At 37.6% G+C, this 21948-nt stretch overlaps 2 protein-coding genes across 9 annotated transcripts in view; one reads left to right on the plus strand and one right to left on the minus strand.

Annotated features, from left to right (window-relative positions):
- Positions 1-21759, minus strand: part of ZMYM6 (zinc finger MYM-type containing 6) — an 88187-nt gene extending 66428 nt beyond the window's left edge. Inside the window, exons 1-9 of one of the 7 annotated variants that reach the window (XM_036990676.2) lie at positions 21711-21759; positions 20283-20436; positions 13584-13668; positions 12862-13114; positions 9755-9929; positions 9465-9656; positions 6672-6822; positions 6158-6273; positions 5086-5361 (exon numbers count right to left, since the gene is read on the minus strand). In XM_036990676.2, the coding sequence (XP_036846571.2) occupies positions 5086-5361; positions 6158-6273; positions 6672-6822; positions 9465-9656; positions 9755-9929; positions 12862-13114; positions 13584-13668; positions 20283-20366 (1332 nt within the window). In that variant the 5' untranslated portion in view covers positions 20367-20436; positions 21711-21759. Of the gene's footprint in view, positions 1-5085; positions 5362-6157; positions 6274-6671; positions 6823-9464; positions 9657-9754; positions 9930-12861; positions 13115-13583; positions 13669-20282; positions 20437-20978; positions 21216-21240; positions 21378-21556 lie in introns of those variants that run through there. The other 6 variants (XM_036990674.2, XM_036990675.2, XM_036990677.2 and 3 more) reach the window with 6 other exon arrangements.
- ZMYM1 (zinc finger MYM-type containing 1) overlaps positions 21611-21948 on the plus strand; it is a 43552-nt gene continuing 43214 nt past the window's right edge. For both annotated transcript variants that reach the window (XM_036990683.2, XM_036990686.2), the window contains exon 1: positions 21611-21744. In XM_036990683.2, the coding sequence (XP_036846578.1) occupies positions 21734-21744 (11 nt within the window). In that variant the 5' untranslated portion in view covers positions 21611-21733. The remainder of the gene's footprint in view (positions 21745-21948) is intronic.

The raw sequence follows: 21948 nt of genomic DNA on the forward strand, positions 1-21948 counted from the left end.
AGAGGGCACCACAGACAAATAATTAAACATCAAAGGAAACTGGTTCAAAGCAAAATTATGAATACACCTTAGAAAGATTCAAATGAAATCGACCTCATGAATCTTCCTGAAAGGGATTTCAAAATAAAAATCATTAACATGCTCATGGAGGTACAGAAAAGTATTCAAGAACTCAGGAACAAATTTAGGACAGAGATTCAATTGTTGAGGAACACAATGGAAGGTATTAAATGCAGATTAGATATGATGGAGGAGACAACAAATTAAATAGAAATTAGAGAATAGGGATACAAAGAAGCTGAGACATAGAGAGAACAAAGGATCTCTAGAAATGAAAGAATACTGAGAGAACTGTGTGACCAATCCAAACAAAACAATATTCATATTATGGGGGTAATAGAAAAAGAGGAGAGAGAAAAAGGCATAGAACGTATCTTTCAGGAAGTAATTGCTGAAAACTTCCCCTATCTGGGGAGGTCTCTCAGGCATTGGAGGTGCACAGATCCCCTAACACAAGGGACCCAAAGACAAGACCAAGACATATAATAATTAAAATGGCAAAGATCAAGGATAAAGACAGAATAATAAAAGCAGCCAGAGACAGAGGAAGATTCAAGATGGCGGCATGAGAGGTGAGACAGAGAATTCGTCCCAAAACCACAGATAGTGTGAAAATATAGTTAATACAACTAACCCTAAAACAGCAACAGGAAAGAAGGCTGAACGAGATTGCATACAGACCTCACGAACAGAGAAGACCTCACAAAACAGGATAACATACCAAAGCGTTGATCCAGTGGGACCCAAGCCCTTCCCCCACCCCAGTTCACTGGTGGGAGGAAGAGAAATGGAGCAGGGATGGGTGGAAGCCTGGTACTGCTGAAAACCCAACCGTGGAAGTCTGCTTTGCAAACAGAAACCTACATTGTGTGGTACTCTGGAGGTTGGGGAGCTGGAACAGCCAGGGTGCCTGAGAGACATATTCCAGCCATTTGTGAAGGATGGGATCCACACCTGGCCGCTCTGGGACAAGGGAAAGGCAAGCGGTCTGAGAGGCTTCCTAGCAGTGAGAGGGCTGCTGAAGGGGCTGGATTTGCACAGATTGCTGTGCGGGAGAAGGGATAGAGGGACAAGGTGTCTGGGCACGCTCTGCCCAGCAGATTGGGAACTTGGAGGAGCTTCAGGTACTCCATCCCACTGGCTGTCTACTCAGCTCTAAGACCCCCCCCCACTATGAAATGCAGCCTGCTGAGCCTTCCTCCTGGCCTGACAGCACCAACTTACAAACTGACAGTCTCTGTGCGGGCGCCAGGCCAGTCAGAAGGAGGCCCCACCTACAACAGCTAGAGATGCAAAGCACAGAGGCTTACAACTGTGGGCTCGGCGCACTGGCTTAGATATTGGAGACAGTCAAGTCAAACAGGAATCACGAAACAAGTCTTTCCTCCCCGCAGGCACCAGCTCTGTTCCCCTATGACCCTGAATCTCACTCTAGGGGCTGAGCACCTCCAGAGACTGGAGCTTCTGGGCACTAGAGGGCACCACACAGAAATATGAACTGTCAAAAGAACATGGTTCAGACCAAAACCTCACAAACCCCAGAAAAAGGGCCAAAGGAAACAACTCACCAATCTTCCTGAAAGAGTTCAAACTGAAAATCATAAACATGCTATGGAGGTACAGAAAAATATTCAAGAACTCAGGAACAAATTTAAGACAGAGATTAAATCACTAAGAAATTTCATATATGAAATGAAACATACAATGGAGGGATTAAAAAGCAGATTACATGTAGCAGAAGAGATGGTAAATGGAATAGGAATTAGAGAAGAGGAATACAAAGAACCTGAGGGACAGAGAGAAAAAGAATCTCTAAGAATGAAATAATATTGAGAGAGCTATATAACCAATCCAAACGGAACAATATTCACATTATAGGGGTGCCAGAAGAAGAAGAGAGAAAAAGGGATAGAAAGTGTCATTGAGGAGGTAACTGCGAAAACTTCCCCAATCTGGGGAAGGAGATAGTCTCTCAAGCCATGGAGATGCACAGATCTCCCAACACAAGGGACCCAAGAAAGACAACATCAAGACATATAATAATCAAAATGGCAAAGATCAAGGATAAAGACAGCCTTTTAAAATCAGCTAGAGAGAGGAAAAAGATCACATACAAAGGAAAACCCATCAGGCTATCATTAGATTTCTCAACAGAAACCTTACAGGCCAGAAGCGAGTGGCATGATATATTTAATGTAATGAAGCAGAAGGGCCCTGAACCAAGAATACTCCAAAGAAGAAATTCAGATGGCCAACAGGCACATGAAAAGATGCTCCACATCCCTAATCATCAGAAAAATGCAAATTAAAACCACAATGAGATATCACCTCACATCATATAGGATGGCCAACATCCAAAAGACAGACAACAAATGTTGGCGAGGTTGTGGAGAAAGGGAAACCCTCCTACACTGTTGGTGGGAATGTAAATTACTGCAGCCACTGTGGAAAGCAATATGGAGGTTCCTCAAAAAACTAAAAATAAAAATACCATTTGACCTAGCAATTCCACTTCTAGTAATTTACCTGAAGAAAACAAAATCCCTGATCCAAAAGATATATGCACCCCTATGTTTATTGCTGCATTACCTACAATAGCCAAGATATGGAAGCAGCCTAAGTGTCCATCAGTAGATGACTGGATAAAGAAGATGTGGTACATATATACAATGGAACATTATTCAGCCATAAGAAGAAAACAAATCCTGCAATTTGCAACCAAATGGATGGATCAAGAGGTATTACGCTCAGTGAAATAAGTCAGGTGGAGAAAGACAAATACCGTATGATTTCACTTATTTGTGGAATATAAAAACAAAGCAAAACTGAAGGAACAAAACAACAGTAGACTCATAGACACTGAGAAGGGAAGGGGTGATTACCATAGGGGGTTTGGGGTGAGTGGGAGGGGAGAGTAAGGGGGATAAAGGGCCACATAAATTCTCAACTATAATGTAGGTTGGTCACAGGGATAGTAGTACAGCATGGAGAATACAGCCAATGATTCTGCAACATCTTTCTGTGTTGACAGATAGTAGATGTACTAGTGGGATTTAATAATATGGGTAACGGTTAAATCACTGTGTTGTATACTTGAAACTAAAATAAGACTATATCAATAAAAAAAAAATTTTTAATAATAAAATAATAAAAAGAAAAAAGAAATGATTCTTCTAAAATTCATATGGAACCACGAAAGACCTCAAATAGCCAAAGCAATCCTGAGAAGGAAGAATAAAGCACGGGGAATTACACTCCCCAACTTCAAGCTCTACTACAAAGCCACAGTAATCAAGACAATTTGGTACTGGCACAACAACAGACCCATAGACCAATGGAACAGACTAGAGAGCCCTGATATAAACCCAACCATATATGGTCAATTAATATATATGATAAAGGAGCCATGGACATACAATGGGGAAATGACAGCCTCTTCAACAGCTGGTGTTGGCAAAACTGCACAGCTACGTGCAAGAGAATGAAACTGGATTATTGTTAAACCCCATACACAAAAGTAAACTCGAAATGGATTAAAGACTTGAATGTAAGTCATGAAACCATAAAACTCTTAGAAGACAACATAGGCAAACATCTCCTGAATATAAGCATGAGCAACTTCTTCCTGAACCCATCTCCTCAAGAAAGGGAAACAAAAGCAAAAATGAATTCATGGGACTACATCAAACTAAAAAGGTTTTGTACAGCAAAGGACATCATCAACAAAACAAAAAGGCATCCTACAGTATGGGAGAATATATTTGTAAATGACATATCTGACAAGGGGTTAACATCCAAAATATATAAAGAACTTACACACCTCAACACCCATAAGCAAATAACCAATTAACAAATGGGGAGAGGATATAAAGAGACAGTTCTCCAAAGAAGAAATTCAGATGGCGAACAGACAGATGAAAAGATGCTTCATATCACTAATCATCAGGGAAATGCAAATTAAAACCACAATATCACCTCACACCAGTAAGGATGGCCAGCATCAAAAAGACTAAGAACAACAAATGCTGGTGAGGATGCGGAAAAAGGGGAACCCTCCTACACTGCTGGTGGGAATGTAAGCTGGGTTCAACCACTGTGGAAAGCAATATGGAGGTTCCTCAAAAAACTAAAAATAGAAATACCATTTGACCCAGGAGTTCCACTCCTAGGAATTTACCCAAAGAAAACAAGATCCCAGACTCAAGAAGACATATGTACCCCTATATTTATCGAAGCACTATTTACAATAGCCAAGAAATGGAAGCAACCTAAGTGTCCATCTGTAGATGAATGAATAAAGAAGATGTAGTACATATACACAATGGAATACTATTCAGCTGTAAGAAACAAATCCTACCATTTCCAACAACATGGATGGAGCTGGAGGATATTATGCTCAGTGGAATAAGCTAGGCAGAGAAAAACAAATGCCAAATGATTTCCCTCATTTGTGGAGTATAACAATGAAGCAAAACTGAAGGAACAAAATGGCAGCAGACTCAGAGACTCCAAAAATGAACAAGTGGTTACCAAAGGGGAGGGGTGTGGGAGGGCGTGTGGGGAGGGAGGGAGAAGGGAACTGAGGGGTATTATGTTTAGTACACATGGTGTGGGAGGTCACGGGGAGAACAGTGTATCACAGAGAAGGGACACAGTGGATCTCTGGCAACTTGCTGCACTGATGGACAGTGACTGCATTGGGGTATGGGTGGGGACTTGATAATATGGGTAAATGTAGTAACCACATTGTTTTTTTATGTGAAACCTTCATAAGAGTGTATATCAATCATACCTTAATAGAAAATTTGAAAAAAAAAAAAGAAAGGTAACTGAAACAACACACTAAGAACAGGCATAGCTGCAGAAATTCTTTTTTTAAAGTTTTATGAAGGAGTGAAAATTGGTACATTCTAAAATGTAATACTGATTTATGTAAATAAACGCTACCTTGGTAATGTTAAAAAAAGAAAGAAATGATGCTATTGGGTAAGTTTATACCTAACCCCTTTCATGATCTCTCCTTACCTTGTAGAAAAGAAGTTCTGGTTTTGTGGCAAACAGATGGCTGCAGTGCTGACACCTGAGTTTAACAACTGTATGGGTTAAATTAGCCTTCTGGGATTGGGCAGCAAGAGACTGGAGACTGGCCGCAGCAGAGCCCCTGGTGCAGCTGGGGAAAGCAGCACAGGGGTTACCTCCTCCCACTGACACTGCTGACCCGCAGGGTGGGCTTACAACCACCTGGCCCTGAGACAGGGGCACCACTGAAGAGTTTATTCCTTTTGGCTTGTTAAATACATTCTGAATGAACACAAAGAAGGCAAAGATTTTATCAACTGAGAAACAATTTGGTAATTTTCATTTTCTCATTTTCCTAAGTTCCCCAACAACATTTCTTCAAAATTTTATAAAGTAGTTTACAAAAAGAGTTTAAATGGCATTCTTCAAGAGTAGAAGAACTGAGAAATGCAACATTAAAAGGTTGAGGACTGAAATTCAGGCTTTCCAGACAAAGAGCTCTAGTATGTGACTCTAGTAAATTAGAGCAGGGCTCTCCCTTACCCAGTGACACCCCACCACCTGCACTCCCAGCACAAATCTGCCTCTGATGGCTATTAAGAGCACAATGGCCACCAGTAGTCTTTCTCCCAGTGCCAGGAATACTACATTAGGCATCTTCCTACCCTGGAAGATCACTAACCTCTACTCTTTTCAGAGTGAGGCAAAAACTGGGACAAGGGGAGGCTTACAGTTCCGTGCCAAGAGTCATTATGTCTGGCCCAGGATGAGAGGAAGAGACAGGTGAGCACATAACCACACACCTATCCAAACCATAATCCTAGCTTTCACCCTTCTGAAAGGGAGAGAGAGCCAAGGGAAGATGTGGGAAGGAAGGGTAGTTTAGGTGAGGACTCTGAATAAGGAAGAAAGCACTGGGCTTATACATTTTGCAAAAATGACCGTTGGGGCCATAGGCGAATAGAACTTTTTTAACTTAAATTTAATTTTTTATAAGTATGGACCTTCAGGAGTTAACATTTTCCACAGATCAATGTCTAAGAGAACTTCAGGAGTAAAATAAGACCATTGATCATACCTGGAAAGCCACTACACAACGGGGGCTGCAGAAGCTGTAAATAGTCCCACTGGACACGGCTAGGTGATACTGAGGAATCACTGAGGTTTTACAACTATGACATGAAACCTGGACACCTTGGTGAGAATAAATAAAAACCAATGCAGATGTTACACAGATGAAGAAAAAAGAATCTGGAAATGTATTAGGAGAATCAAAAAACAAAGTAATAAACAAAACAAAAATCAAGAAACTTTAGGATAATCTGTAATGTAACTAACTTTAAGTCCTGCTTATACAAAAACTAACTTGCAACTTGTTTTTTTCTTTCTTTCCACATATGACACTACAAAATGAATACCTCAACCAAGAAAGTCAATGAAAAAATATTTTCACTTAAAAATCAGTTCTTTGAAATTAGATCTACCTTGATCTTTATTTAACCATATTGATATAGTTTATAACAAAATGAAAAAAATCAGTTACATTCTTCAATAGCTACTAACTCTATAAATATATCAAACTTAAACATTACCTGAAGAACTAACCATCTTAACTCTGTAAGCAGATAAACAATTAACAGAGCAGAAAAGCTCTGTTTTTCCTGAGTCATTCGTAGTCTCAATCATTTCAGCTGAGGGCCTCAATGATTTCCCCAAGGCAAATGGAGGCATTTGGGCTGAATTCTGTTAAGAAAATAAAATAATGTTTAGATATCTAGTACATGCACACATATGTACATGTTGTTTAAGAAAAGAAAAAAGAAAGGCTACCTACAACCACTGCCTTTGTTTGAGCATGACAATGAGGCCACACTAAATACAGACTTCTCCAAAGTTGGGATGTGGAAAAAAAGAGTTATTTCAGACAATAATAAAATATAAACTAAAGAAAATTAGTAACTACTCAGATACATTAGCAATGACAAAACACATTAAAAGTAATGAATTAGGTATAGTCATACTCTTCTCATCACAAATACCATAGAAGACCAGATATTCCATGAACCAAAGGGCCATACTCAGTACAGACTTGGACATCAGTCTAGGAGACACTCTACCATATTTAAAGTTATTTAACTAGTAAGACTCTTTAGCAGGAGGAGAATGACAATTTATATGTATTAGGAGATCCCACAGAAATAACTATTTTTTCAAGCTTTTTCATAGTAAAATTGCCTCTAAGTTTATTCATATTTTAAGAAAAAAAAATAATAATGGCTACCATGTATATAAAATACCAACATTTTTTAGTATATACCATGAGCCAGGCCCCATCCTAAGCAATCTGTATACACTGTACCATAGAATCCTCTTCACAGGATAGTGTGACACTTTTAAAAATTATGTTAAAATAAAAACACTTAAATTAAGAGTTGTTAGAAATTAAACTTATTTCATCTGACTCCAAAGTTCCACACTCCTATACCAGTGTGACATTATACAGACACTGACACAATATAAGGTCTCCCAATTAAGAAATCACATGGGGAAGTAAATGATAGAAAAACATAAATTGTGAAGTCTCACTATACAACCTTCCTTGAAAAGAGAAACATCATTTACACAGTTGACAGAGTATAATACCAGAAACAAACTTAGGAATGGAACTGATTTTTGGATCATGTATATAAAAATAACATGGATTCTGGAATGTAAATTAGTTCAACCATTGTGGAAAGCAATATGGAGGGTCCTCAAAAAACTAAAAATAGAAGTAACATTTGACCCAGGAATTCCACTCCTAGGAATTTACCCAAAGAAAACAGGATCACAGATTCAAAAAGACATATGCACCTCTATGTTTATCACGATGCTATTTACAATAGCCACAACATGGAAGCAACCTAAGTGTCCATCAGTAGATGAATGGATAAAGAAGATTTGGTACATATACACAATGGAATATTATTCAGCCATAAGAAGAAAACAAATCCTACCATTTGCAACAACACGGATGGAGCTAGAGGGTATTATGCTCACTGAAATAAGCAAGGCAGAGAAAGACAAGTACCAAATGATTTCAGTCATCCGTGGAGTATAACAAAAAAGCAAAAACTGAAGGAACAAAATAGCAGCAGACTCACAGAACCCAAGAATGGACTAGCAGTTGCCAAAGGGAAAGGGGTTGGGGAGGGTGGGTGTGAAGGCAGGGAGAAGGGAATTAAAGGGTATTATGATTAGCACACATAATATAGGGGGCATGGCAGTAGAGCACAGGTAAGACAAGTAGTGACTCTATAGCATCTTACTATGCTGATGGACAGTGATTGTAATGGGGTATGTGGTGGGAACTTGATATAGGGGGAAAGGTAGGTAACCACAATGTTGCTCATGTGAAACCTGAGCATAAGATTGTATATCAATGATACCTTAATAAAATTTTAAAAAAAGGAGAAATGGCAAAAAATAAAAAATAAACAACATGGATTCTATTCCTATGAAAATAGTAACCAGGCTACCAAAAGTGGCAATTCCCAGGAAAGGGCTGCTTTTCAAAGATGAAATGTCCATTACCAACTGCTCAGAGTAATTAAAAATAAATGAAACTTTCTAACTAACTGAAAAAAATTTTTAATTGTCACTTATACCTTTTTTTAAATTAAGGTATTCTTGATATACAGTCTTATGAAGGTTTCACATGAAAAACAATGTGGTTACTACATTCACCCATATTATCGAGTCCCATCATCATACCCCATTGCAGTCACTGTTCATCAGTGTAGTAAGATGCCACAGATCCACTGTGTGCCTTCTCTGTGCTACACTGTCTTCCCCCATTTATATCCTCTTAGAAACACTTATTAAAGACCCCCAAATCATTAGCAATAATTAAATCAACACAAATTGATATTATTTAGTAACCAAATCATTACAATAAATAAAAATTAGCTTAAGTATTCTAATAAGGTAATTAAGTGATGTTGCCAAAATAATTACGATTCCTTCCAAAACACATTTAAAAATTATTTTCTAAAGGAAAAAGATATGTTTTAGATTCACTGATTTTATCATCTTTGATCACAGCTTATCTACAATAACAGGAGATTTTTTCACTCTCAGTCTATCACAAAATATTTCAGATTCATGAATTACATTTGTGAATTCTTGGCCATGAAGGAAACCTTAAAAAATTATCTAGTTCACCTATATTATTCACACTACCACAATTAATCCTAACAGTAACAGACTCTATCTCACTTTCAGTGAGGGCAAATCACACACCACGATAAACTGTGAAGAGCTCACTCTTCTATTTTGCATGTCATCCCCGTACAGCCATCTCAGAAGGGATGCGCCTAACTATATGCAGCGGACTGGTATCATACCTGCTTATATGCTGTGACACTTGTGGAGCTAAAAACCTTCTGGGACTGGCAAGGACCAGAGCTGCTACAGCAATAGCTCCCACAGTTCTCACAACAGTTCATGGTGAGGTTGTTAGTAGAGTGAAATTTTGAAAAACAGGCATCACTACAAAGACCATGTAACACATTTTGAAATTTAACTTCAAATCGAATCTAGGAAATAAAAACACATACACATAAGGAATAAGCAGAGCCAGTTATAAATCTCTGATCTTTAAGCAGAACCCCGATAAAGGTAAAATGTAACTTACATCAGCATTCTTCTGACACAGACTGCACTTAGCTGAAATGCTATTGGTATATATGGTAACAACAGGTTTTTTCTTTAACTCATAGGAAGAAAGGCATGATTGGCTGCAGAAATCTTTGCTGGGAGAAGAATTTTCAAATCGGATTGTGATCACCCCCTTTGGATTTAAAATGTCTCTAAAAATAAATAACAAAGGCAAAATGAAATGTGTTCTAATTGTAATTTCTTCCTCATTGCGAGCTAAAATAACTACACTTACTAAGGGCAGCTATTGAAAAGTAGAAAACAGCTGCCCCTGCATAAGGTGTCTGGAAACCTGAGTTGGATGATTAGTTCTGTTACTTATCAGCTGAGTGACAGTGAGTGAAGCAATTATTCTCTCAATTTCCTCATGTATAAAATGGGGTTTATAATACCTAATGTATGGATGTGTTCAGGGAGAATTATATTTAAAATATATCCAACCAGATGCTCATGACAAAAACAGTGAGGCTTCCAGCTCCAACCAAGTTTCATCCACTGAGTCAATAGAAAAGTGACCATCCCCCAACTCCAGACCATAAAACACTCGTCCATTTTCTAGCCAGCTGCCAAGAGGAAAAACATGGATGAGATAAGAAAATGGTTTTTTTTATTTAAATGCAATATTTGGGGAACAAAGTACCAAAATTAACATAAAAAGTAGCATGGTATTAGCTATAACTGAAGAAATTTAGCTATAACTAAAGAGATCAAAGAAGCAGATGACAAAAGGGCTATTGAGTCTTGGTAGCAGAGGACAAATGGAAACAAGAATGAAGACACAAATCATTGAGTTTTTCTGTGAGACTCCTAGAGTCATTTTCTAAGAGCTCATTGTTGCATTAAGCGCTGAAAGTAAAAACAGAGGCTAAGTATTGCCATTCTTCTGCTAAGTATAAAAACTGAAGGAAACAGTTACAGTAGTATAGACCACCAAGTAAAGAATAATAAATTGTATACTACAATAATGTATACCAAGAAATTACTATGTGCCAGGTATTGTTCTGTTTATTCAAATTACACAATTTTAATTATCACAAAAACTCTATGAGGTATTATTATAATTGCCATTCTACAGATGAGGAGACCAAATCAGAAAAGTTAAATAACTGGTCAAAGTCATACAGCTGGTAAGAAGTGAAGCCACAACATAAATCTGGGCAATCTGATTCTGCAGTCCAACGAGTTAATCATTTCACTATTCTGCCTCCCATACTGTACCTTTTTATTACATAGAACTCTTCCATTGTAAGCTATGAAAGAATAACAATAACAAAGTACTTTAATTTTCTAACTCACCTAACCTTAAAAATACGGCAGTGAGTCTTGGAAACCAAATGGATATGCTTACACACAGATGAAGTACTAATTCTGAAAAGCGTTTTTCTACTAAGGACAAAGAAACAAAGAATTTTATTTAATAAGATGAATCTGCCAGTGGCATAATGTATAAATAAATATAAGTAAACCAATGAGAATGGCTTTTTTAATGAAAATCTATGGACATAAATATAAATGCATTTAAACCTTATGCATAATATTACACTCTCTCTTGGAAAAACCATACCTGTTCCAACAACAACATGGCTCAAACATTTTTTGTAACTTCTCTTTTTGTTTATAAGAACTCTAAGAACAACTTTTTGATTTTATAGTTAAGTGTCATGTTAAACAGTGTGAACCAGTTTAAACATCTATGACAGCTGATAGGACATCAACTAACGTTTGGCAACTTGGAAAAACCAAACCATGCTGAAAACAGACTGGTCATCTAACTTAGCCTAAAGGAATGTTTCAAAGGCACTGGAGGCAATGCCAAATAAACAAGATCAAAATTTTTTTGAGTAAGAGCAGCACTGTGCTAAAAATTCCCTGACAAGAGTGACCTTTTTTTTTTAAGAGTGACTATTTTTAAGAGAATAATATGCATTTGGATTCTTTAAAATTTAATTCATTTTCTTTTGGTATTTGATCTGTTGAGTATCTAAAAAACAGAAAACTACTCTTCCAAATCAGTTTCATGACAATGACATAAAAGAATTAAAGCATTAGAAAGGCATTTAGAAAAAACTAAATTTGAAGATTTAAGTAAAATATTATTAAAGTTCTTCTCCCTTTTCATTGGAGAGTTCCATTTTAACAAGATGTGCTTTTAGATACCTAAGGCCAACACACCCAACAGATTAAGAAACTGTCATCTATCTCCAAAGACAAAAGAGGGCCCTGCAAATTATGTTAAATATACATAATATTAATGTTATTATTAAAAATAATAGGATCCCACTAAGCATTCGCTATGTGCTAGGCCCTGTGCTAATATTATCCTCATTAAAATCTGAGAAAGTAGATACTATTTACCAATAAAGAAACCAAGGCTAAGAAAAGTTTTCTAGCCCAAAGTCATCCAGCCTGTAAGTGACAGAGCCATGATCCAAAACCAAGCTCTTAACTTTTCTTGCCCTACATTAGTGGCTACTGACAATGCACTGCATCCCTAGAATTTCACTACCACAGGAATAGGCAAAACATGCCAAATTCTTCAAACTTACTCAAGTAAGTTTGAAGTAAAGAAAGAAGTTTATGTGACTTTGTTGCTATTTCTTCCTCACTCTGTATCTTTACATTATAGTCCCAACAAATGGCCCCAGCAAAAGCTCACAAGGATTTTTTAGAAATAAACACAGTATTTTTGTGGCCATTTTGAGTTTTTACCTTATAAAGAATTAACTTTCATGTACTATTAGATGAGTCATATTTATTCTATACTTCAATAACTTTCAAGATAACCATTTTGAATGACTGCTGTCTACAATTATAGGATATATATGGTCCTGCAATTCCTACAAATGGTTTGTTATTTCTTTACACAGTAAAATTTAAACTGAAAAGGATAGGAAAGTTGGTTTAGGCAATACCTTTAACACAAAGTCACTTATTTAACTTTAGAACTTGCAAATTTCTCAATTAGCTAAAAAGCTACTTCCAAAGCAATGTGCTAGAGATTTAAAGTAGCAACAGGTGTTTGAACTGAACTATATATACACTAAAAAAATAAAGTTAAAAGGGAAATAATTAAGAATTTTATACTTCAAGCAGTTTGTGCAGGTTTTCTTGGGAGGCGGTGGTAGTAGACAGACAGGTGAAGAATATCCAGTGATGCATCGTGTGGAGCAAAAGAGCTGAGTAGATCCTGTCTTATGATATGCAGTTTGCCCCTCACAAAGCATTTTTTTACAACCAGAACAAAAAACCTGAATAGCTATAGCTGGAACTGAAGGAAGCAATACATTTGGGCCAGATGATGGAAGAGAAAACTGAAAGCCTGGTGTCAATTGTTGGGCTATGAAAACAAAATAAGAAAAACAAAAACAGTTTTAGTATCAACACAAAACTATATATATTTTCTATTTTTTAGGACAAATTCCCTCAGTCTTGAAAGCCAATATTAATGAGACAATAAGCACTCCAAAATAGAGGGTTTCAAGCTTTTTATACCATGACCATAGTAAGAACTACATTTTACATGATAACATAGGACATACATACATGTGTTTGTATGTGTAGCTATAAAATTTAGTAACTAAAACAGTAGTTTCATTAAATAATGTTTCCTTACTACATGCATCACACTAACATCATCTTATTCTATTCTACTTTGTAGAATGCTGGTCAAGCCAGCTGCCCAATTTGAAAAGCACTGCTTTATCCAAAGGAAGAAAAAAATTCACATGAGATGCTTTCCCTAAATTCTCCTAGTAAAAATATAACAAATATTAGTCATAATTAACTTATCCACTTCTATTTCTTACCAAGAGAACCATCACTGACTGAAAATACAGCACTAATTTTCAGTTCGCTTTCTTGAGTTTTTGGCTTTGAGGCATGTCCATACTCCTTAAAGATAAAAAAGAAAGGGAAATGACCACTCCTAGGAATTTACCCAAAGAAAACAACTTCTCAGATTCAAAAAGACATATGCACCCCTATGTTTATCACAGCACTATTTACAATAGCCAAGATATGGAAGCAACCTAAGTGTCCATCAGTAGATGACTGGATAAAGAAGAGGTGGTACATATACACAATGAAATACTATTCAGACATAAGAAAGAAACAAATCCTACCATTTGCAACAACATGGATGGAGCTAGATGGTATTATGTTCAGTGAAATAAGCCAGGCAGAGAAAGAGAAGTACCAAATGATTTCATTCGTCTGTGCAGTATAACAACGAAGCAAAACTAAAGGAACAAAATAGCAGCAGACTCAAGAAGGGAGACTCCAAGAAGGGAGTAGAGGTTACCAAAGGGGAAGGGTGGGAGAGGGTGGTGGGGAAGGAGGGAGAAGGGGATTGTGGGGTATCATGATGGGTATGTGTGGGGTCACGGGGAAGACAGTGTAGCTCATAAGACAAATAGGGACTCTGTGGCATCTTACTACACTGATGGACAGTGACTGCAATGGGGTATGGGGGAGCACTTGATAATAAGGGTGAATGTAATGACCACATTGTTTTTCTTGTGAAACCTTCATAAGAGTGTATATCAATGGTACCTTAAAAAAGAAAGGGAAATGACAGTGTTAGTATCTAAATAAACTAAAAATTCAAGCAAAAAATAATTCTGTCATGTTTAACTCTTCTACATGCTATCAACTATAATCACCTTCACAAATACTTCAAATAAAACTGACAAGTTATTAGACTTAGCTTTAATTTTCACAAAAAGGATCTTTCAGAATTGGAAAATCTTTCATAGTTACCTCTACTGTTAAAATGTAATGTTCATATATAGGAGTAATGTATGCCAATTTCAAAACTGAGCACTACCCTTTTTTAGGCTGTGTTTATAAGGCAGCAAGAAATGAAATGAAATCTGATTAATTTAGAGCTTGGATCAAATTAATAATGTTAGCCAACAAGTTTACAAACTGTTGTATCTGTTAATGGCAGAAAAGGCATATGAGTTTCAATGCAATCTGCTCATTATACATAAACTCATCACAGCCTAAATCAGATTTATCCTTAAGATAGTCTTTAAAATGCTTTAAAATAAAATATAACCATGAACCAAAATTTTTTAAATACAAAAACCTACCTTGAAAAAGACTGTCTTTTATTCTGGGATCACAACCATCCTACCTTTTTTTTGGTGTTAAAGTAGCCTTACATGTTTCAAAATAAAAAGCTTTAAAAAATAGTCTTACTTCTCTACAACAATAGTGATAATACATGGTAACTATATCTTTAATCTCCCTATACTTAGCAAAATAAATAGCTGATATGTCAGTTCCCAAAGTTACTTTTGAAATTTCTTTGGACTATTAAATGCCAAAGACCATTGCATTAATTTACCAATTCCCATGAGGTCCATTAGGGCACCAAATGAGCTGCGTCTCCAAGGTAGGAACTACTATGCCTTCTTCATAAATGAGGAAAGTGAAGCTTAGAGATGTTAAGCAATTTTGTCCGAGGTCACAAAGATTCTAAGTACACAGGTGGGAATCAAACCCAGGTCTGTCTGTTCTAAAACCCATGCTTCCTCCCCGATAAGTGTACAAATACAGTATAACAAAATTACTATAGTGAATTCAAACCTGGGCCCAAAATTGAAATAAACTTCCCCTGTTGTAGTCTCTCCCATTTCCTTTCACTCATAGCATCTGTCATGATACATCATTTCATATTGATTTGGGTGATAATTTGCTTAATGTCTAACACCCCTCCTCCTCCCTGCCACATACACCAGACTGAAAGGACATGTCCAATATGGACAGGGACCACATCTGTTTTTCCAACGCTCAATACCCAGCAGTCAACCTGACACAGAGAAGACTATGGGTTTGTGACAGCAAACCTAAATAGATGTGATCTTAGCTCAAACAGGTTATTTAATCTTTCTTAATTTCAATTTCCTCATCCATAAATAATTACCTAACCCATAAAGTCATTATGAGGGGTAACCAATTTAATACAAATAATGTAGCATGATGCCTTTCAGCTAGCTAAAAGCTAAGCACAATTTACACAGAAAAAAAAATGCTAACTCTTATCATGATTATTTTTATAATTATGGCATTTAATAAATATTTGTTGGATGAATGAATCCAAGCCTATTCAATCTAAAGAGGATGTTCTTAAACATTACACTTAAATAACAGTATCTACTTACTGACAGCTGCAAAATGAGGAAGTTGAAAGTACCTACACACACCTTTATCTTACCAAAAAGAACACTTAAAAGAGTCAATAAAAAAAATTATTGGCCTTATCACCAACTCAGTCTCTAATCTTTTTCTAATATGCCTGTTACATTTTCCTGGTCAGTTACTTTTACTTCAAAAAGTACTCCAAACCTTCATAACTCATAAGTCCCAACCCCCACATATTTCCTGCTCAGTGATGTTTCCATTTCACCAAGAAAAAAGAGGCATTTAAGTAAGAACTCCCTCAAAATCCTGATTTCCCCCCATCCACGATGCCTACAAACTGATCAGCAAACTGTCCTAGTGTCTTACAGGAAAAGGCAACCTTCTTAGCATCCTGCCTGCATTCTATATCCCTTTCCCTCTCCCTTCTTTCAGCACTCAATACTATCTTTAATATTTCTTCAGTCTCTCTCCACCTCCATATTGGTTTCTTCCCCTCAGCTTAGGTCATAAAGAACCTATTCCCCAAGGATTTACTACTTTCTCTTCTCCCTTCACAACCACAGAAAAAGTACTCCATTCGTTCTTTACTTCCTCACTTGGATTCCCTCCTGAACCCCATGCTCTCAGGCTATTGCTTCAACTAAAAATGTTCTAAGATAGGCAGTCAGCTTACATTTGCCTAGTCCAATAAACACTTGTTTAGGTTTTATCTTACAAGGCTTCTTGGATACATCTGACATTGCCTATGACTCCATTCATTGTACTCTGATTCTGTACTTCAGTACTATGTCTTAGTGCCTTTCACTGATCTTATTCATTCCTGAAATAAATGATTCCCAAATTCAGTGGTATCAGAAGCCCCTATAAGTCTTCTTAAGGCATAGATTACTGGGCTTCAAGCTCCAGAGTTTATGATTCAGGAGGTCTGGAGCAGGATCTAAGATGAACAAGTTTCCAGGTAATGCTAAGGCTGCTGGTTGGGAGACTACTTTGAAGTTACTTGGAAGCCCTAAAGTAATCAGGTGCCCAGCTTTCTATGCTGAGTTCTACTCTCCTCTTTCTACTCTCGTTCCCTGAACACTCAACCCATTTATGACTTCAACTATCACCAAATTAGGATTACCAGATTTAGCAAATTAAAATACAAAACACCCAGTTAAATCTGAATTTCAGATAATCAACAAATACTATTTTACTCTAAATATGTCCCAAATGTTAAATGCAACATACTTATATTAGAGAATAATCATACTTTAACCAGGCATTCTACATTTTAACTGACAACAACTGTACCTACGGGTAGATAACTTTGTAATCTCTAACTGCCACATGCTTATGTGCAAATGCCTCCCAGTGCAAATTACCGCTTGAGTATTCCACTAGCCCTTAAACAGACCCCAAACTACACTTACTACTTCCCCCAAATTCTGTAGCATGATGCCTTTCAGTTAGCCAAAAGCTAAACATGATTTACACAGAAAAAATGCTTATTATGATTATTTTTATAATTATGGCATTTAATAAATGCCCCTCAGCAAATTGTATCAACAAACACTCATCTTACTGAGACCAGAAACTTCTAAGAGTTCCAGGACTCCCCCTTGACCCTCATACCTCATATGTTATCTGTAAGTTTGATCAGTTCTACCCAATTACCTTCAATCTATTCTCTTCTCTCACTTCATTATTGAAATACTCATCCACTAGAAACACCACATTCTCTCACCTCTCCATGACTTGGCACATATTGTATTCTCTGCCTGCAAGTCTTAAGTGTTATAACTCAAGTGCTACCTGCCTGTGAAGCCTACCTCTCCTCTCGATAGACAGACTTAAGGGCTCTGCCCTTATCCCCCCAATGCACCCTACACAAACATTTTTTATTACCGTAATTACATTATACTGTGACTTTGTACCTGTACAGAGGTGGCATAAAGCAACAGAAAGAATACGAGTTTGAAGCCAATCAAAACTTCCTATTTCAGCTCTATGCTTCCTTTGAGTTTGGCAGGTTACTTAACCTCACCTTGCTTCAGGTGCCTCATTTGTAAAGTGGAGTAAGGACACTTCTCTCAGATTGTGGTAGAGTTTAAATGAGAATGCCTAAGACATGTTTAGCACAGCTTTTGGTAAGGTCAGTCACTCAACAAATAATTACCTCCCATTCCCACATCTTTACTGCCCCTTACACTATAAATTTCCTTGAGAGCAGAGGCCCTATCTTTTCATCTTTATAGCTCTTCTGAAAACAAAATTACTAACACCAATTAGCCTGTCTTATCATAAGGAAGGATTAGGGTCTTGAACCAGACTGCTTGGATTCAAATTCTAGCTCAACCATTTACTAGTTTGTGTGACCTTTAAAAATTCACTGTCTCAAATGTGGTATCCACATATAAATCAACTATAAAAATCAAACGAATATTCATATTTGAACTGTTTATAGTTCATAATGCATGATCAAAACCGAAAGTTTCTGTGATGACTGCCCTTGTACTATTCACCATGTAACTTATTCACTATGTAAGAATTTGTTCTCCATGTAAGAACTTGTTCGTTATGCTTCAGAAGATTGGAGACTGATGAAAATTAGGCTTGGGGTGGATTAATGATTATACATTGAGCACTGAGTCCCCTATACAGAATTTTATTGTTGTTAACAACCATTTGATCAAAAAAAAATAGGAGAAATACCCTCAAAAAAAAAAAAAGTACACACTTCCAATTGTAAAATAAATAAGTAACCGGGATGTAATGTATAGCATAAGGAATATAGTCAAAATATTGTAACAACTTGGTATGGTGATAGCTGGTACCTAGAATTATCATGTATATAAATGTTCAATCACTGTGTTGTACACCTGAAACTAATGTAATACTGTGTGTCAACTACCCTTCAATAAAAAATAATTATCTAAAAAAAAAAAAAAAATTTACTGTCTCAGATTCCTATGAAGTGGGAACAGTTAACTCAGGGTTGTGAGCATCCAGTGGATTAACAGATGTAAAATGCTTTATTTCTGGTATCAGAAATAAGATATTTTCATTACTATTATTTCCTATTTTGTTACTTATATTATTATTCATGCTTTTAATATTGCTTTACTTTATCCAATAAAGCCAATAACTACAGAGTATAAAGTAAAATGAACTGTCGAAGCATTTTTGCCAAAACAACGAGTTTCTCCACACTGATCTCCACAGATTTTCAATCTGGGCCCCTAAAGGGTAGCCAGATGATTTTTCCAAACATGTTTGTCTTACTCTCCCACTCAAAACCCTACAATGGCTGCCCATTGCTCTTAGGATAAAGACCAGTATTCGTAAAATCCACAAGGACCTACATAACCTGTCCTCAAACTACCTACAGAGCCTCATCCTAGAAGCAGGATAGCACAGGCTCTGAAATTTGACTGCCTGGACTTGAATCCAGCCTGCCATTCATAAACTGTGATCTGTAGAAAACTGCTTGACCTCTTTGTACTTCAGTTTCCTCATTTGTAAAGTGAGGATAATGATACAGTTCTGAGAATGGTGCCATGCAGTCTAAGAAATAATAATAATCACTTAATATTTATAATGTCTTATGTTACTGTAATATATACTACATATTGATGTATTAATACCACCCATTAGTATTGCTATTATCTTATAACCATCATTATCATCAGTATTTTCATACCTTTCCTGTTCCAGGCCCACTGGTCTTGCAATTCTTAAAAAGAACCATGCACCTTTCCAATGCAGGGCTCTCCTATCTGCAGATCCGTCTGTCTGGAACATTCCATGCCTTTGCCTAGTCAATTATTTCTTCCTAACTCAGCTTACAAATCCTTCCCTCAGGGAAGCCTTCCCTAGCCAGCCTCTGCCCCCTTTCAAAATTAGGTCAGATTCCCCATTTTAGCCTTTTGTTCTTGAACATTTGTCATAGTTTGTAACTACATATATTATCTGATCAATTACTTGTGTGGTGTCTATCTCCCCTATTAACATAAGCTCTATGAAGGAAAGGATTAAACTGACTTTTCTTACTCTAGGATCCTCTAGCAGAGAAGCCACAAATACAGAAAAAAAGACTACTGTAAGATACAAGACCAATTCTTTTTAAAGTATGGAAAAACGGTAATACCTTTTTTAAAAAATAATTTATTTCAAAAAATAATTCCTTTAACATAAGGAATATACAATTACCAAGAACTTTTTCATTCAGAGCAGAAAAAACCGATTTGTTCATCTATTGGGGGGAAAAAATCAGTTTGGGTTGTTTTAACTTACAAGCTAGAAACTGCCTAAGTATTTGAATTCACCAGGTAGAAAAGAAGGCATAAAAATTTTTTTAAATAAAACTAAATGCTTACTTGAGCATTGTCAGGTTCTTCTTTAATTTTGTCCGGAAGTGGTGCCATTGCTTTGCCACATTCACCATCCAAAGGTTCTTTCATTCTAATTTTTTATGTAAAGGAATTCCCCAATCTAAAGCTAATAGCTTCTTGGTAATGAATAGCCAGACTCCTAAAACACAACATAAATGTACTCAGTTTTTTTCATTTTTTCCTTCATGTGTATCTATATTAAAGGCTTTGTATTGAGCATACGACTTCATTTAGGGTTGAGCATTTGAAAAATAACTCTTCTAGAGCCATGATTAACTGTATTCTTTCTTCCTGCTTTCTGCTCCTTTAGTAGCTACCTTCACATAAGAGAAGTCTTCCAGCAATCACTCCACTTCTCCCTTATCTTTAAAGACAGCACTCTGGTCTTTTGTATGTTTAAAGTTACGGAGGAAATTAGACAGCAGACAAAGACGTGGAAGTTACCAAGCTCTTAGAAGAAAGGACTCAGAAATATAGTTTCTCTTATGAGAATTCTCCCATGAGAATTGGGACCTGGAGGCCCAACCTCAACTTTTATTTCTCAAATGTGGAGCAAGCACACCAGGCTTCCCACCCCATCTCTAACTCAGTCTACTGGAGGCCTCCCTAAGGGCCCCATTTCTTGGACTAACTAGAGATCAGAGCTCCAGATGTCACAAGTGAACAACTGTGTGCCCTTACTTAAAATAGGCCTGAACCACCTGCTCCTTTCAGGGTCTTCATGGGAGCCATGCCCAGGCAGGGGTGAGCCTCTCTGAGCTCTGCTTCACAATCGCCTTCCTGTAAACGAGAAACTCCCTTCCCCTAAGAGTAAACGTACGAAAGGACGTTTACCTGACGCAGTTAACCTGACGTAGTTAGGACGTAGTTAACCTGACGCAGAAAAGAAGCTCCCCAAAGTTGTCTTTATACAAATAGTCAAGTCAGGCATGAAAATGGGTACCTGGTTTAAAAGCTTGTGAGGAAAAAATGAGAACTTCCGACCACTCGCCAGTTATAGCAACCTATGGGCGCTCATCCCTCCTTCGAGTATTGCATTCGCTCCGAAATTCTTGTCCCCAACAATTATTCCCACGCGCGTCACCAAGTACAAATAAGGCGACGCTGTATCGCAGGGAGAGAACGCGACCGGCGAACGCCCGTCGGCGCGTCCCTGAGGCGCAAGCCGCACCGCGTCAACCACGCAGCCCTCTCGGACAGCCCCCGGCCTGGCGCCCGCCTCGTCACGTGGCCCTCCCGCGACCATCCGCAGCGCTCACCTCGCCGCCACCCTGTTCTCGTGGAGCTCTGGGCGGAGAAAGGGGAATAGGACCCGAGGACTCAAGGCCCCACACGGGCAAAAGGATAGTTTCTCTGACTAGAACTCCGCTTGATCCATAGCTACCTAACACCCAGCCAAACACGCGTGCGCACCTCTAGTGTCCGCCTTTCCCGTCATGCTCCGAAGGTAAGCTGAGTGGATGTTCCCAGCATTCCTCTTTCCTCAAGGTTGACCTCTTAAAGAGACAGAGACCCAATTGTGAAAAGACAGGGAAGAGGTTTAAGGGTGCTGTAATGCTCTCCACTATTCTTTAAGGGCCATTTCCAGAAAGGTGGCCTACTGAGAACATAATAAATAATACCTACCATTTGTTAAGCCAAGTGCTTGCTA

Source organism: Manis javanica, chromosome 4 (genome assembly GCF_040802235.1).
Source record: "Manis javanica isolate MJ-LG chromosome 4, MJ_LKY, whole genome shotgun sequence".
Taxonomy (NCBI): Eukaryota; Metazoa; Chordata; class Mammalia; order Pholidota; family Manidae; genus Manis; species Manis javanica.